At 40.1% G+C, this 14,910-nt stretch overlaps 1 protein-coding gene across 1 annotated transcript in view; it reads left to right on the top strand.

The window, feature by feature from the left end:
* The window catches only part of thsd7ab (thrombospondin, type I, domain containing 7Ab), a 119,586-nt gene that overhangs the window by 66,322 nt on the left and 38,354 nt on the right, over positions 1-14,910 (top strand). Inside the window, exons 9-12 of the mRNA XM_026317399.1 lie at positions 9,113-9,228; positions 10,258-10,393; positions 12,113-12,216; positions 13,672-13,866. Coding sequence (XP_026173184.1) covers positions 9,113-9,228; positions 10,258-10,393; positions 12,113-12,216; positions 13,672-13,866 — 551 coding nt within the window. The remainder of the gene's footprint in view (positions 1-9,112; positions 9,229-10,257; positions 10,394-12,112; positions 12,217-13,671; positions 13,867-14,910) is intronic.

Below are 14,910 nucleotides of genomic sequence, written 5' to 3'. Positions count from 1 at the left end.
AGCCTAATCAACCCTGCCGTTTGGGGCGCTGGTAATTTCTCATTGATGATAATGACAGTAATTAAATGGGAATGATACTTTAAGGCAATTTAATCATGAGGCAGATGAGAGACAAGATGTTTGTGGTTAGCTCTGAAGACCACACTGCATGAGGCAGAATCAGAATATACTGTCAAGTTTACTTTAGCATCTGCCAGAAAGTTCAGCTCCAGTCTGGTGTCAGCTGTGCTTGACTGATTCACTTGACAACTACAGATAAAGGAGTAGATGTGTTTCTATCAGATTATATAGGGGTAAAAACCCAAAGTAGAATGATTTACTCCAAAGAAAAATAGAGAAAAACCTACTTATGTATGTTCAATTTATTCATTCAGTTTAACTCTCTAGTTTAAGACCAGGAAACTCTTTCTCCTGTATTAAACCTCCTGAGCGTAGCTGTCAGCGAGGAGAGGCTGGGAACATCAATTATTTAAAGAACTGGAGTGTGTGTACAAGACAAATGTGATTCATAGCAAAAACCATGTGATAAAATGAAGATTAATGTCCAGTTCAGTGGGGGCTGGTTCAGCAGCTGACCCAGACACTGCTTCTGCACTTATGGAGTTGCTGAATAGAGGTCGAAGTCCAGGATGTCTTTTATCGTATGTATGTATGTTATGTTTTAAAGTGGCAAAGCTGGAGCAAGAGACAAACACAAGTTAATGAGTTGGAGAGTAAAAGGGGTTGAGGCGTCAAGGGTAATCACATAACTGACATAAAAAGGTTTCAGTCAATTTGCCTCCATTATCTTTTGTTTTCATTGGTCAATAACTTTATATAATCAAGATTCATTTGTATTAAGGGCAAAAGAACAACATGTATCACTAATGAGGACTGAAAAAACTAATTTTCTCAAAGTGGACCCTCACCCGTTCAGGCGGTTATTGTTGTTGACCCCGGGACTGAGGTTGTGGCAAATGAAGGTCACACACTTTATTAAAATATGGCAGGAGGAGTTTGGCATTTTCTTCCTGCACAGCATTTAATTCAGGAAGCATTTTCAGGTGACTTATCTGACATGAGGTTACCATGGGAAATCTTTTTTCTCTTTTATATTGTTAAAGGCTGTGGTTATTTATTTATTTATTTATGTATGTATTTGATTGTGATGGATGAATCGCTGTCGAGTTGCTGAGATATTTGTGCCAACAGACTTCAGTAGATTTTTGAAGAGCCGCTGCATGAATTGCCTTTGTCATGTAGTCCTTGTTGTAGCTGTGTGTGATTGGATGTACTTGGATGGTGCTGCTCAGTGTCAGCTGGTCAGTTATTTTGGTCTAGATTGAAATATTTCAACTCATCAATGAATTACCATCACATTTTGTACAGACCTTCATGGGAAAACTTTAGACTTCTCATCTTCATCCAGCATTTCACATTATTTAACCACATAGCTGAATTGCAATCTGCCATTGTAACAGTTAGTGCTGTAAAAAGACATTTCATGTCTGTAATTATGTCAATTGTGTGTTAGCATTGATTAGATTTGGAGGAGGCATCTTTTCCTTTCTCCATTCAACAACCAGAGCACACACCCTAAAAATCCTGGGTTTCCCAGTGAAATGGATTGGCAGAGTTTGGCAGGAACTTTGTATTATCAAGATTCCCAGCTCCCAACCCAGCATCTTAAAATACTGTTAAGACTGTTCCCTAAGTTAAAATCATGTAAATCCTTGAGACATGTTGTTTGCACATTATAATTTGCTTCTAGTTGGGAAGTGTGGAACTTAATGGACAAAACACAACAAAGTAAAAACTGTCCACTTGTACGTAGAGCAGAGAAAAAAGGTTGATGTGTCATCACAGCCATAGTTTCCATCTGCCTGGAGGCAAAAGCAGAGAATGACAGATACTGTGAGTGCTGTCAAACAGGAGCCTCTCTTCACACTGTGACGCTTCTTGTCACCTGTCTTCATGGACCAGCGGGGCTGTCCATGGTGCTGAAGAAGCTTCCCTCATTCTGACTCTTCATTCTCAGCTATGGCTCAGTGTCCATCACTATGGCCTTTTACGGCCCCTTAAACTTGTTGTGCAAAGTCTTGAGGAGGGTTTTCCTCAGGCCACTGTCGCTGGCAGGGCTCCAGTAACAGGCTGTAAGCAAACAAGGACACACATACACACACACACACATACAGGATATAAAATAATCTGAACACCTCCAGGGGAAATGACTTTGATTCTTCGACTCACAATGACAAACGCTGCCAACTGCAATGGTCCTATTAGGTTGATTACCAATTAGCCACACTTGTCAGTTATAAAAGATGTCTGGCAATCAACACTGTGCTAAGCAAGTTTTTGAAGCAACATGAGACAATTAACAGCCGGAAGAAGCCAAATTATCTGTGCTCAACATGCATGAGCATCACTGTAAAAAGAAGACAACACCACAGCCAATAAAACTCATTTATTATGTTGAAAGGAACCGTTTTAAAAATATGACACTCTGTTTTATTTATTTATTTATTTGAGACAATGCACATTAATGAACAACATAACATATAGATGTGTACGGACTGTAAATGAGCCAGCATAGTTGCTAATTTTCATCTGTAGTCCCGAGGCTGGTAAAACAGAGCAACACAAAGGAACAGTATAGATTTACATGCATGAAACACATAGGTGGTGCCAAAGCCCAGCATAAACGCCAATGATTAGGATTAATAGCAGTAACATTAAGCAGTTTCAACAATATATAACAAACATATATTACTGTACATGCAGGATTGAAGTATTTCAAACTTAATCTCAGGTCCTCCCAAGTCCTGTTTGTGCCTAAACCTAACTGAACTGTAAGCACAGCATTGTAATCCCATCATAAATTGGCTCTGTTTTTTTTTTTTTTTAGCAGTGATCTGGAAAAGTTTGGACGGCACAATACTGATGTCTTGGCAGTAGAGGCATTAGATCAGGAAGCAGTTGTATGACCTTCTAGGCCAAATTCCATTTTCCGTCCTTTATTTTGAGGAACTCATTGTTTTAACAGGATGCTCATTAATTGCTGTGTTTTTACTGTGAGGAAACTGTAGTTTTCAGTGTTTTATTTGTGCAAATGTGACACACCACAATGGCATGTATCCCAGACTCCTCAGAATCACAAAACATTTGGCTGCAGCTGATGTTACTTTGTTTGCACCTTGCATTCGGCACTATAATAATCAACCTCAACAGAACTCCTAAAAGGCTGAATCATCTGTTCTCAACCAGCAGGAGCACCAGGAAGACATTTAATTAACAGACAATAACGCTTTCAGACAAACATTTAATTCCTGTACTGATCTGAACATCTAGGACCCAAAAATGGATTGACAAACATGAAGATGAAAAATTATCCCTTTAATTGCTGTGTAGTGTATGCCAGAAGTGTCACCCTGAGATAATTCACAAAAGGCAAGAAATTATTGCCCACTATTCTGTCAAATTTAAGCCATTCTGCATGAAAAATGCCACAAATGTTCTAATCCCAGGCCTTTGAGTACTGTATAATAATACGATGCCCTTGCTTCTCATAAACTGAATGGTCGAGCAAAAAGAAAAGAATCAGCAGATTAAGAGACAATGATAAACGAGATAGATGAGAGTGTTTTACAGCTGTGATATTCACGTGCTAAATTAAACTCCACCACAGCATTGATGCTCTTTGGCCTTAGAATCTCCAAGTCTGTGAATTAAACGCTATTATTTCAAAGGGTATTTCCAGATTTGGTTTTGTGATGCTGATGGAGATAGAGAGCATTGTCTAACGTGTCACTCTGAAGACTCCCATAGGTGTTCAGCTGGATATCTGGTTTATGTGAAGAAGAATATAACGTGATTTGTGAGTTTCTCCACTCATTTATTCAGGTTTCCTTTTAATTTGTCACCTCTCTGTAGTTGTGCAAAGGTTAAAGTGCCTTCTTTCGAGAAGTTTTGACGCTGTGCACTGTATTACCCTGTAGATTTACAGAGCACAGTGGCATGCATTTCACTTTTCCTAAGACCTTGGTTTAAACATGTTTTGACCAAAGCAGCAGCAGAAAGATGAAACCGCTCCGGTGTCCTGGCCATCTGTTGCTCAGATGCAGCGTTTTCTAGCCTAGTGCTGAAGAGTGACTGGATACAGTTGTTCTTTCCTGCCCTGCATGTCTTCATCTGGCAGAGTCCAACTGGCAGGTATTCTTGATCAGTGCACCCATGAGATCCCAGCAGAAGAAACAAACATGGCTGCCTGCACCCTTCATATGCAGATGTGCCCTGTCTCGTTCACAGATGTATCTGAGCTGTCTTCCTCCTGCAGCCTCAGGCAGTGAACCTCACCAAGTGCATGTCACACACACACACATACAAATAACACATACACACACATAAACACTGACTGTCAGGGGCCAGTAGAATTGAGAGGCACAGCAGAAACAAATGTGTCAGTGCCTCAGGCTTGGGCTGCTACCATCCTATCGAGAAAGCTGTTGTGGTGTGAGGAAAAAACAACAAGGTCTGCTTATTGATTCTGACACTCTGTGTGCTGAATAGTGCGAAATGTGTGTTTGTATAATCAAATTGATGCTGTGGAATTTGTGAAAAAGGAAACTGAATGATTCATGGTTATGATGTTCAACAGTAGCTGTATTAGGCCCAGTCAATCATGCCCCTGCCGTGTTTTCTAATGGAGCTTGTGTTTACTCCCTGTTTTTGACTGTGATAGATAGCTAAAAGCCCTTGAGACGGAGGCCGAAGACACCACAGAAAGGGTCCTTGAAGAACTGCAGGCGATTTATGCTAAATTAAACAAATAGTGTTCTTGTTTTATAGTCCGTAATTTTGATAATGAAATTAATTAGGCCTTATCTTTTCCCACCAGACCTTGTTTTTTGTGTGTACTCTCTTAAAACTACTGACAGTTCTTTGCTTTGAATCTTCTCTCTTGATCCCGCTCAACCATCTGCTCATTTTTCGAAAACAGCCTCTTGCCGAACAGATTATTCAACACGCTAATAGCAGCAAGCAAAACATAAGCGTTAGCCTGGCTGCTCATCTTAATGTCGTGCTTTGGGACAAGCTCCCAGTGCCATGTTGTGTGTATCTTCGCCTCGCTGCAAATCATGACATTTAAACATCATTATGAGATAGTGGATAGCTTCATTCATCTCAGTGCACTGCATTTCCTTATTGAGAAAACACAAGTGAAGACATAGAAAGAAAAAAAATGCAGAGGAGAAAATAATGCAGTAAGGATAAAATACCCCAAGCGCCTGGTAAATAATCCTTTTGTCTACAAAAGAACAGTAAAGTCAATGTGACAACCAAAGAAAAAAAAATAATTGAATATTAAAGACAAACATGAAAACAAGAGAAACAAAGGAGGAAAACAGTGGATGAGCAAAATGTATACATAATAAGAAAAATGCATAAATGACAATATTACAACTAGATTCACACCCCCACCGACAGAGCTTTTAGCCAAGCATTGTGCTGCATGTTTTCTGGCTGGTATTATGTTCTGTCAACAGTGTGTGTGTGTGTGTTTTTTTTTTCTACAGAAACTGGACTGCGATTACATTTTAATCACCTAAATTTGGATAATACCCATGATTAGCAGAGCCATAATAAAATTACGCCAAAATGAGTGGAAACCTGATATGAGTCAACTCATTGTGCTATATGTAAAGCAATTCAAGTCCACACAAACCTAAATATAGGTGTCAGACTTGGAGACAGACGTGACTATCCATTCAGTCTTTACTGCACCAGCTGATCTTATTCAGCATCTCCATGGTCTTGAAGACACTTGTCACACTTCACATTCACATCCATGGATAAAACTTGTTGATCAGTTAGTGCAGGTTTAAGGACAGATTAGTTTTAGGCCCCAAATGTTTGGTAATGCTCAGGAAACATTGTAGTTACTCTTGAAGAAAACCAATGTTTGCTGTCAGTCAGAGACAGGCTGTGAAAAAGCCAGTCGAAGTCACTTAGTATGCCCGGCCATACAGCCTGACCTCCTCCCTAATGTTTCCACCTGCCTCTGACAGACAGCAGTCATAATTCAATCAGGACAAACCTGTTTTCTTCTCGGCTAAATGTGAATACAGTCTGTTTTAAGCATTTAACCCAACAATCAGCCCTGCTGCTGAGGACAGTCTGACACATTTACTCGTGCGTGTGTGTGTGTGTGTGTGTGTGTGTGTGTGTGTGTGTGTGTGTGTGTGTGTGTGTGTGTGTGAGTGAAAAGGTGAAATCTAAAAGGCAAGCTTCACTTCACTTCAGAAATGTGTATTTCAGTCCACTAAGGTTTGGTATTCAGAGTGTGTTCCATCTGAATCAAAGGCATAAAGCAAGTTGTATTTTTAGTGTTTTATCGAAATAGGAATATTGTTTTATTTCACGTGCTTTGAAGATCTGAGCGTTAAATTGTAGTTCATCCTCAGACATTTGCAGTTTTTGTCAAAGAGGTCTTGGTGTCAAAGCATCTTATATTGTAGAGCTGCATCACTGAGGCAGATTTGGAAGGAATCAAGAATCAGTAAATAAGTTAAATATAATCCCTGTATTCATTTTAGAAATTAGATTTAGATTTGAGGGGATTATTTAAAGTTTACAAACAGCTAACGACTGAGCTTCATAGGTAACAAGCTGATATTCTATTATGTATTTGATAAATATTACATTTAAAGGTTGTGTGGTATTTAGATCAATCTATTAGCAGAAATAGAATATGATATTCATAAATATGTTCATTAGTGTGTAATCACTGGAAAATACCAACCATCACATTTTCTTAATCTTATAATGAGCCTTGTAACTCTACATAGGGAGCAGGTCTCCTTACACTGAGGCAGCCATGTTGTGCCACCATGTTTCTACAGTAGCCCAGAATGGACAAACCAAACACTGGCTGTATACAGGGAATCACATTTCGTTTTAAAGGTGACAGCCACTGTATCTGCCCTCATGCCTGGAAACAGACTGTGGGGTATGATGTGATCTGCTCAGAAGGTTGCATTCTGCAGTCTCACCACTAGGTGCTGCTAAAATTTTCACATATTGTACCTTTAATCCTTTAACTGCAGATTAAAACAACTCTGTTAGTAACTGATCACTTATTTCATCTGCTGTGCTACCTCTTTGATGAATACTTTGAGGCTGAACTATTAGGTGTGTGAAGAAAAGTTTATTTTGTGTTTCTTAAATAACTTTGATTCATAAGCCTGCAGTCTCCTGCTTATTATATTGCTTATATAATAAATTCTTATCTGTGTTTTGTAGGCACTTTTATTGTAATTAGGTATTGCAAATTTCTTCATTTCTATTTTTGTCTCCAAACTTCATTCTGTGCCAGGTTTCTCTTGATAAAGAGCTTCTTGATCACTAGAGACTCCAGGTTTAATATGCATGTATATATAAACTGATAAAATCATTGTTAACACAGAGGTCTAGTGTAGAGACTGTTCTGTGGTCGTTTCACAGGTTGGACCAGAACAGCCCTGTATCCTGCTGAAGTGACTTCGAGAGGGACCCCTGTTCATTTCTTTACGCAGATGAGCATTAGAGAATGTAAATGTGTCTCCCCAGTTTTTTTTTTTTTTTTTCCTTTTCTTTTTTCTGCCTGGGAGCCATTCACTTGTATGACGACACCAGAGGATTTGTTCCACTCAAGAGGGATTTAGCTCTATTGGTATTAAAAATAAATCTCTCCTTGTGTAGCAGTTACATTATTACATTTTGCCTGTGAGGCCCCCTATCGCTTCCCTAATAACACCATGCTAACCAGGATGAAGCAACGCCCAGAGGAGAACACTCAGCCTTAGCAACATTAAACCTGAGCCAGATGATCGGTGTGTCAGCCATAGGATGAGGAAACAGAGCGGCAACATCCCACTGCAAGACCAGGGATGCAATGTTGCAGAGATCAGATTGCAAGATGACTTCCAGCAGGTCTATCTCGACCTATTAATCTTTATCCAGTAGTATGCACAGGGGTCTCTAGGTGCTTAAATGCCTGAACCCTTGGAAAAAAAACACTGCTTGACCCTGTATTCTGTGTCACCAGAAGGATTATCCCTCAGTGACAGCACAATCCAGTTAAACAGTGGAGTTTCTGCTGGTTTTAGCCTTAAAGAGCTCTGTGTTTTATGGCTTCCTCGGCAGAAAGAAATGAATGTAAACTGTCCACACGTAGATCTGCTAAACATTTCCTCTGATGCCTACATTGCTCTGTTGGGAGATATTCTCTGTATCTTTCAAGTACTGTCAGCCAGATGGCATACATCAGTCATAAACTGGATGTGATTACGAAGGTATTCATCAGTTTTTATTGCCCTAGATTGTGCCTCAAATAATTACATTCTGTATTCAAGCAATACCCAGATGGTTAGTGTGCTAAACCACTACAGAGATCTTTATTAAGCTTGAATGCATGGTTTATATTTTTGACAGTTGAGTCCTTTCTGTATGAAAGTCACTGGAGTTTTACACTTTGCAGCACACATGGCCCATAATAATATACTGTAGTTCAGTGATCTTTTAATTATGAAAAGGTGCCTTTTCATAAGGCCATTGAAGCACTGAGCGAAACGTATTGGTCTTATAAATGTAAGTGTTATTAAAAGATTCTTGACCATATATTTTTATGGGCTCAGTGTGGCGACTTACACAAACGCTTGTGCTGTATTTTTCTGACTGTGTCTTTATCTTGCTGTTGCCAGCGCCTCTTCCTGCTCACTGTGCACTGAGCGTTTGTCTCTTTCTAAATTGTTGCTTGCTGTGAGTGTAAAAGTGAACAGGCTCTACTCCTGCATTATATTCTGATTTTCAATGAAATTTCTGGTGCAGTTTTAAAACGGCCAGGTATCCAAACGATGTGTTCGGGTGTTATACAATTCCCTCCAAAGAGCTGGAGAGTTATACCTGATGTTCTTGTTCAACACCCATTGATTTTAGATATAAATAAAATAGAGTCTTTCCTAGTCTGATGCTGATGCCGTGAATCTGCTGCTGTTTTTTGGCCTCAGACCAGTTTTGTTTCGGTGAATGTGTAAAGATTTCCCAGCAGTGTTACTCCACGGCCGCGCTGTGTGTTTTTTGTGTCCTGCTCTAGGTGTCCAGACGGTCCACGGCCCAATACGGTGCGACCGTGTCAGCTGCCCTGCAAGAAAGACTGTATCGTGACCCCATTCAGTGACTGGACACCATGTCCTCTTAATTGTGATGAAGGTAGGGTGGAAAGACAACCTCCTGTAAAGAGACGATCCAGCTGTGATACAGATCACTGAAAAGGAGTCCTTGTTATTTAACATTCAGGGTTTTATTTCCCTTTGTTAGATGTGCCAAACAGTTTTATTACAGGTTTGTTGAATTTAATGTAGTTTTCAGTTTTGGTTTGGTAGTTTTACAGTTCCTAGTGTGAAAATAGACTGACTGAGTTTGTAATTTCAATAATAATCAAATACACAAAAATGACTCTTTCCCAGCCTAAAAGTACAATATACAGAGTTTAAATTGACTGTGTGGAAAAACTAAACACAAATTAATTTGACAGAGTGGTATGTAAGACAACCTTAGGGATGATCTCTTTTTGTGCGACCGGCAAAACGACTCTCCCGCAGCTACAAGTGACAGCAAGTGCGTGCCATTGTTGTTGTTCTCATGCTGTGGAGAAAAAAAATATCCAGATGAGGTCACCTCTGTCAGGCAGACGTTACCCCAGCCTCTGAGCAGGGGCAAATACATTATATTGATTTATGACTGAAAATTATTATCGTCCATATTTTGATAACCTTCTCATATGACACTGTGGCATAAATCTCTCCATTCTGAGCTTGCTGTACCAGTGGTTCTGAATTTTAATGTGATGCTGTTGATATCTTCACCTTGTACAGAGAATTACTCACCACCCACAACCAACGGTTTAAAAGTAGGTTCGGGACTATCCAGGGACTTGTATCATCTTAATGAACTTCTTGAGTGCATCCCCACATGTGTAAATACCATAAATTACATCTGAATCAATTTCAAGGTCTAACAGGATTTTTCTGCATCATTGTTGTGGGCTTGATATCACAAATAATCAGACGTGCGTTATCTACAGTGGCGATCCAATTAGATTTGGCATTAGTAGTCTTCAAGTCTATTCTTCAAGGACTATTAACGGAGCAGCCTAGCTTATCATTTTGACATTTTTCTCATCACTTTGCCATGCAGACATTTCTTATTTTAATTCAATAACTGTCTGTGTCTGTTCAGCTGGTAATGCTGTGAAGAGAAAGCAATCAAGGAAACGTCTTATCATCCAGCTGCCATCCAACGGAGGACAGGACTGTCCTGAGCTGCTGGAGGAGGAGAGGGACTGTGAGGTCCCCAAAGTCTGTCCAGGTTTCAGGTAAAAGCATTATAATAATAGATAATGCTGGTTTTGGCAAACTGCATGTTTTTAAGTTTAAGTGGATTATTAAGTGGTAAAAACCTTGAGACGTAATTCAGTTCAATTCAGTTCATCTGTATAGTGCCAAAACACAATAAAATCATCTCAAGGGACTTAGAAACTCAACACATCGTTTATGAGCAGCCTTTGGCAACAGTGGAGAGGAAAAACTCAACAGAACCAGGCTCAGTTTGGGCGGCCATCTGCCTCGACCGGTTGGGGTGAGTGGATAGAGGAGAGAGAAAAACAGCAACAATAAACAACAAATAAACAATGTGCAGGCTGCTGGGGCCAGTAACTGTAGATCAGCAATGTACAGCTCCAGGACCAGGGACACCTGCAGAAGGTCCAGAGAGAGAGTGAACACAAACTCTGGGAGCACAAGCTACTTATCATTTTGCTGTTTTTGGCCTAAACTCCTTCCTCTTCTTTATTTAATACAGCAAATGATTCTGGGTAAATCTCACCAGACTCACTAATGTCTATGTTTCTTTGTTTGTGATGAATTATTTTGATAAAAAAAGGCACAGTCTTGTTATTTCTTGTCGACCAGCATAATGAGCAGGTTGTTCACCAACTAGCTCATTGAACTGAAATTACAGTAATAAAAAGTGCTTGATACATTGGTGCTTTGAGTTTCGGTGCTTCTTGCCAACTCATTGGCTCGGCATGGTTGGACTGGAGAGCGGTGTTGCGAGGCAGTAGATGTGGTGTAGTGTGTTTTAATGAATTCTTTAATCAGGATTGACTGGGGAAAGTGAGCACCTGCCCAGGGCCCCCAGAAGCCACAGGTTCATCCATCTCAACTGTTTGTGGCAATTAATTTATTTACAAGCACATTACCCTATTTGCAGGACTGGAATACAGTATGGAGCAAGGTGGGTGCTGCAGTAATAGCTTATTATCTGTCCCTGCCTTGTGAACATATGTCACACTCTAGTTTTATTGACATCATGTGAATCCTCACAGTAAATATTTGAAGCTCCTTAACAGGTTAATCCTGCCATGAAAATGGATTATTTTGTAAGAATTTCATTATATGTATCATTTAAAAAGTCAATTCCTCAATTCCAGACTGTGACATTTTTGTAGTGACATTTTACACAGGACTGAATATAGACTGGTCTTTTCTGTATTTTACAGTCTTATAGTAAAGGTCATTTTCTCCATGCAGTTTTACATCGACAGTTGCTGTCCAAGCCTCTTGTGGATAGCTTTCCTGCTACAAGCCAGGAGTACTTTAAGAGATAGCCACTCTGAGCCACAAGTTTCTCTTTGGATTGTACTCTGGTATAAAATTTGTAACATCAGCTTTAAATGTCAAGGAATTTAGATGTTACAGAGTTATGTGACGTAAGCTGCTACTGTAATATCTGAGTAAATGTGAGCTGATCTGCTGAGTTGATCTGACTTTTTTCTTCCTCAACATGAAACAACTCCATTATTTTATCTGTTTCTATTAATGTCGAAACAAGATCAGTTAGTTATAATGTTTGGTACAATCTTTAGCTCCAGCTTGTGGTTAATTTATAGAAAATAATCATGATTTATGACTGAAAAACTAATGATATATCAGCCCTAATGTGTACACAGGATTCTGTTGCTCACTGGCTGACTGAAGTGCAGGTTGGTGATATAATCATCAACACTGACTGTTCCCGTCCTAATTTCTTCCAGGTGGAAAACCCACAAGTGGAGGAAATGTCAGCTGGTGCCCTGGTTCCTCAGACAGGACAGCCCTGGTGCTCAAGAGACCTGTGGACCAGGTCTACAAACAAGAGGTTCAGAAACCCGTCTCTTCATCTCCTGTTTCACTTTGCATCTTCACTAAGCCCTTCCTAATCACCGTATATTAAATTGTAGCTCATTGCGATGCATCTGGAGCCTGGCCACAAGGTTTGCGCTAAGGTTTAGAGAAAAGGCCAATTTACTACATCAAATCCTCACACTGATCCCAAACTGGAGCTGACATCCCCAAAACATCAACAACTGGTTATTTTACATTATATTTATTTTTTGTAATCTTCCTAAATTTGGCAAGGAAATGTGTTCACAACTGATCCCAGTGCCTCTTGAGACTCGTTTGACAGTTTGTTTGTGGCTTTTTTTCACCTCAGACTCTTGTCATGCAATTTTAATCAAGTGTCTCTTGTTGAAATTTAGGAGAAGATGCTGCACCTGTCCTACAGCATAGACAGCCCAACCACCTGTTCAGATGGGCTTCACGCTTTATTTATAATAGCACCTTTCATACACATCAAATGCAATTCAAAATATGTCTGATGGCATTATTAATAGAAAGGACAGAACTATCATAAAAGAGAATCATAAAAATGGTAAGACTACATATAAACCAGGCCATAACTGGTGGGTTTTTAGTCCACATTGAAAATGATCCAGATCCTCCAGCTTGAGTTGTGTCTCTTATTTTTTAAAAGCATATTTCCTCCTGCCTTTTATAGATGATGGATGTACCCTGTATTCCTGGGAGGCTTTCATAAAAATCTAATTTCAGGGGGTCATGCAGAATGATCAGTTTCATTATGTTCCAGCTCGAGTACAGTGTTTATATTTCTGCATCCTCTTCACTAGCTTACATTAACAGACAGAAGAACTGCTTTATTTAGGAGAATAAGATATTACACCTCAGACTCATCACATTGTTCCAGATTCTGTGCAGCTGTTCACTGATATGATACCATGTGACAGCTGATTTCCAGGCCCTTCTGCACTTGTTTTCACACCTCTGACATTTGTAAATGGCAGAAATAATTTTGTCATTGACTTAAACCAAACAAGACACAATGTCTTTTCTGTTCTGTGTTTTCTGACAGTGTATTTTGCTGTTTGGAGAGAGGCTGTCCTTAAACAACACTGTAGTGGCACTATTAAACACACAGCATATGCTTCTCTCTCCTACTTTTGCACATACACACACAAAATAAGCCCTGACCTCACGCACACCCAGACAGAGGCTTTCCAAACCAGTAACAGTGCCCATGGGGATTCAGCAAAAATGTGCTTAGAGATTGATTTCTCTGTAGAGGAACAGCCCTGCAGAACGTCTGCGTCACCAGAAAAATGAAATATTGCAGCAATGCAAGTAACAGCCTTTAGTGAAAGAAGAAAGAACAGCAGGACAAGAATTGATTTGTGGGCTTCAAACCAACTGAAATGCATATGTCTTAAACAATATAATGGAGCCTTTATGACCTCACTTCCTCCGATTCTTCCAGCTGTGTCCTGTCGCCAGCTGGACGGGACACAGGCCGACATCACTGAGTGTCTGAAATTTGCCAAGGCCATGCCTGCCATCACTCAGCGCTGTCAGCTCCCCTGCCAGGATGACTGCCAGCTGACCAACTGGTCCAAGTTCTCGTCCTGCACAGCTGACTGTGTGGGGGTCCGCACTAGAAAGAGGGCATTGATAGGTAAGAACAGAGCATGGCACTACATAAACATGGGCGGTTGTTGTGAACTCTTTTTAGATGAACCCGTTTGCACTGTAGTTTAAGTGTTGGTGAGGGGGTGATGTTGGTGGGCAGTGCCCCCAGAGACTAGTAATAAAGTTAAACACACACTCATAAATCTATTTAGATTGATTTTGCCGGGTCCAGTGGGATTAAAGTCACATATCTGCAATATGCTATCCAACAGCGAATCCCCAGACAGTTGCCTTGTACATCACAGTCATAAAAGCAAACTGACAAGAGTGGTGCAGTGCATTAGTGCACCTCCATAAGCAGTTACTGGGGAGGGAAAAGTCAACTTTAAACTGTGAGAAAGTGGATTTGAATGGCTTTATTTTCCCCTGATGGGAAAGTTGAGTGTCTTTTCATCCATTCACCTGAGTGTAAAAGAGTGGAGCGGTCATGTAATGCATATAAACTCTCTTTGAAGAGGTGGTTAAATAGGTCTTAGTGTTACCACAGGGAGGAGGGCCGTGCATATGTGAATTGGGATTTGGGAAATGAGAAGTTTGTACATTGTGCAACGCCAACCGGCTTCTACTGAGTGTGAGCAGGACAGAGGACCAAAGCTCGACAGAGGGCAACAGGCAAGTTATCATTTATAATCAGTCTGTTGCACAGGTCACACTATACTATACTTCAACAGATCAACAGTGAACTTAAATGGAAGGTGCATGTGCTCTAAAGCTGTATTTCCTGTGGAGACTCATGAGTCGATCAGAAATGAATGCTACTCTTTTTGTCTCTGGCTGTATTTTTGTGTTACACTAACTCTTTGTTTATCAGTTCGGGTAAAATACCAAATCTGCCATTGAATTAAACTGGATCAAGCAAACACAGAAAACTCACATTAAACTGTTCACTGCTTGATGATCACTGTGACAACTCCTAATGATTGACTTCCCCAAGAAAAAAGTTCCTTTGCTTGGTGATCTGTGATTAACGATGCTCGACTTGTCTGAGGATAAAAAAATGTCAAGCTGTTTCTGTAAAAGAGCTCTCTGT

Source organism: Mastacembelus armatus, chromosome 16, assembly GCF_900324485.2.
Source record: "Mastacembelus armatus chromosome 16, fMasArm1.2, whole genome shotgun sequence".
NCBI classification, from domain to species: domain Eukaryota; kingdom Metazoa; phylum Chordata; class Actinopteri; order Synbranchiformes; family Mastacembelidae; genus Mastacembelus; species Mastacembelus armatus.
This window is presented reverse-complemented; position numbering and strand designations above follow the sequence as displayed.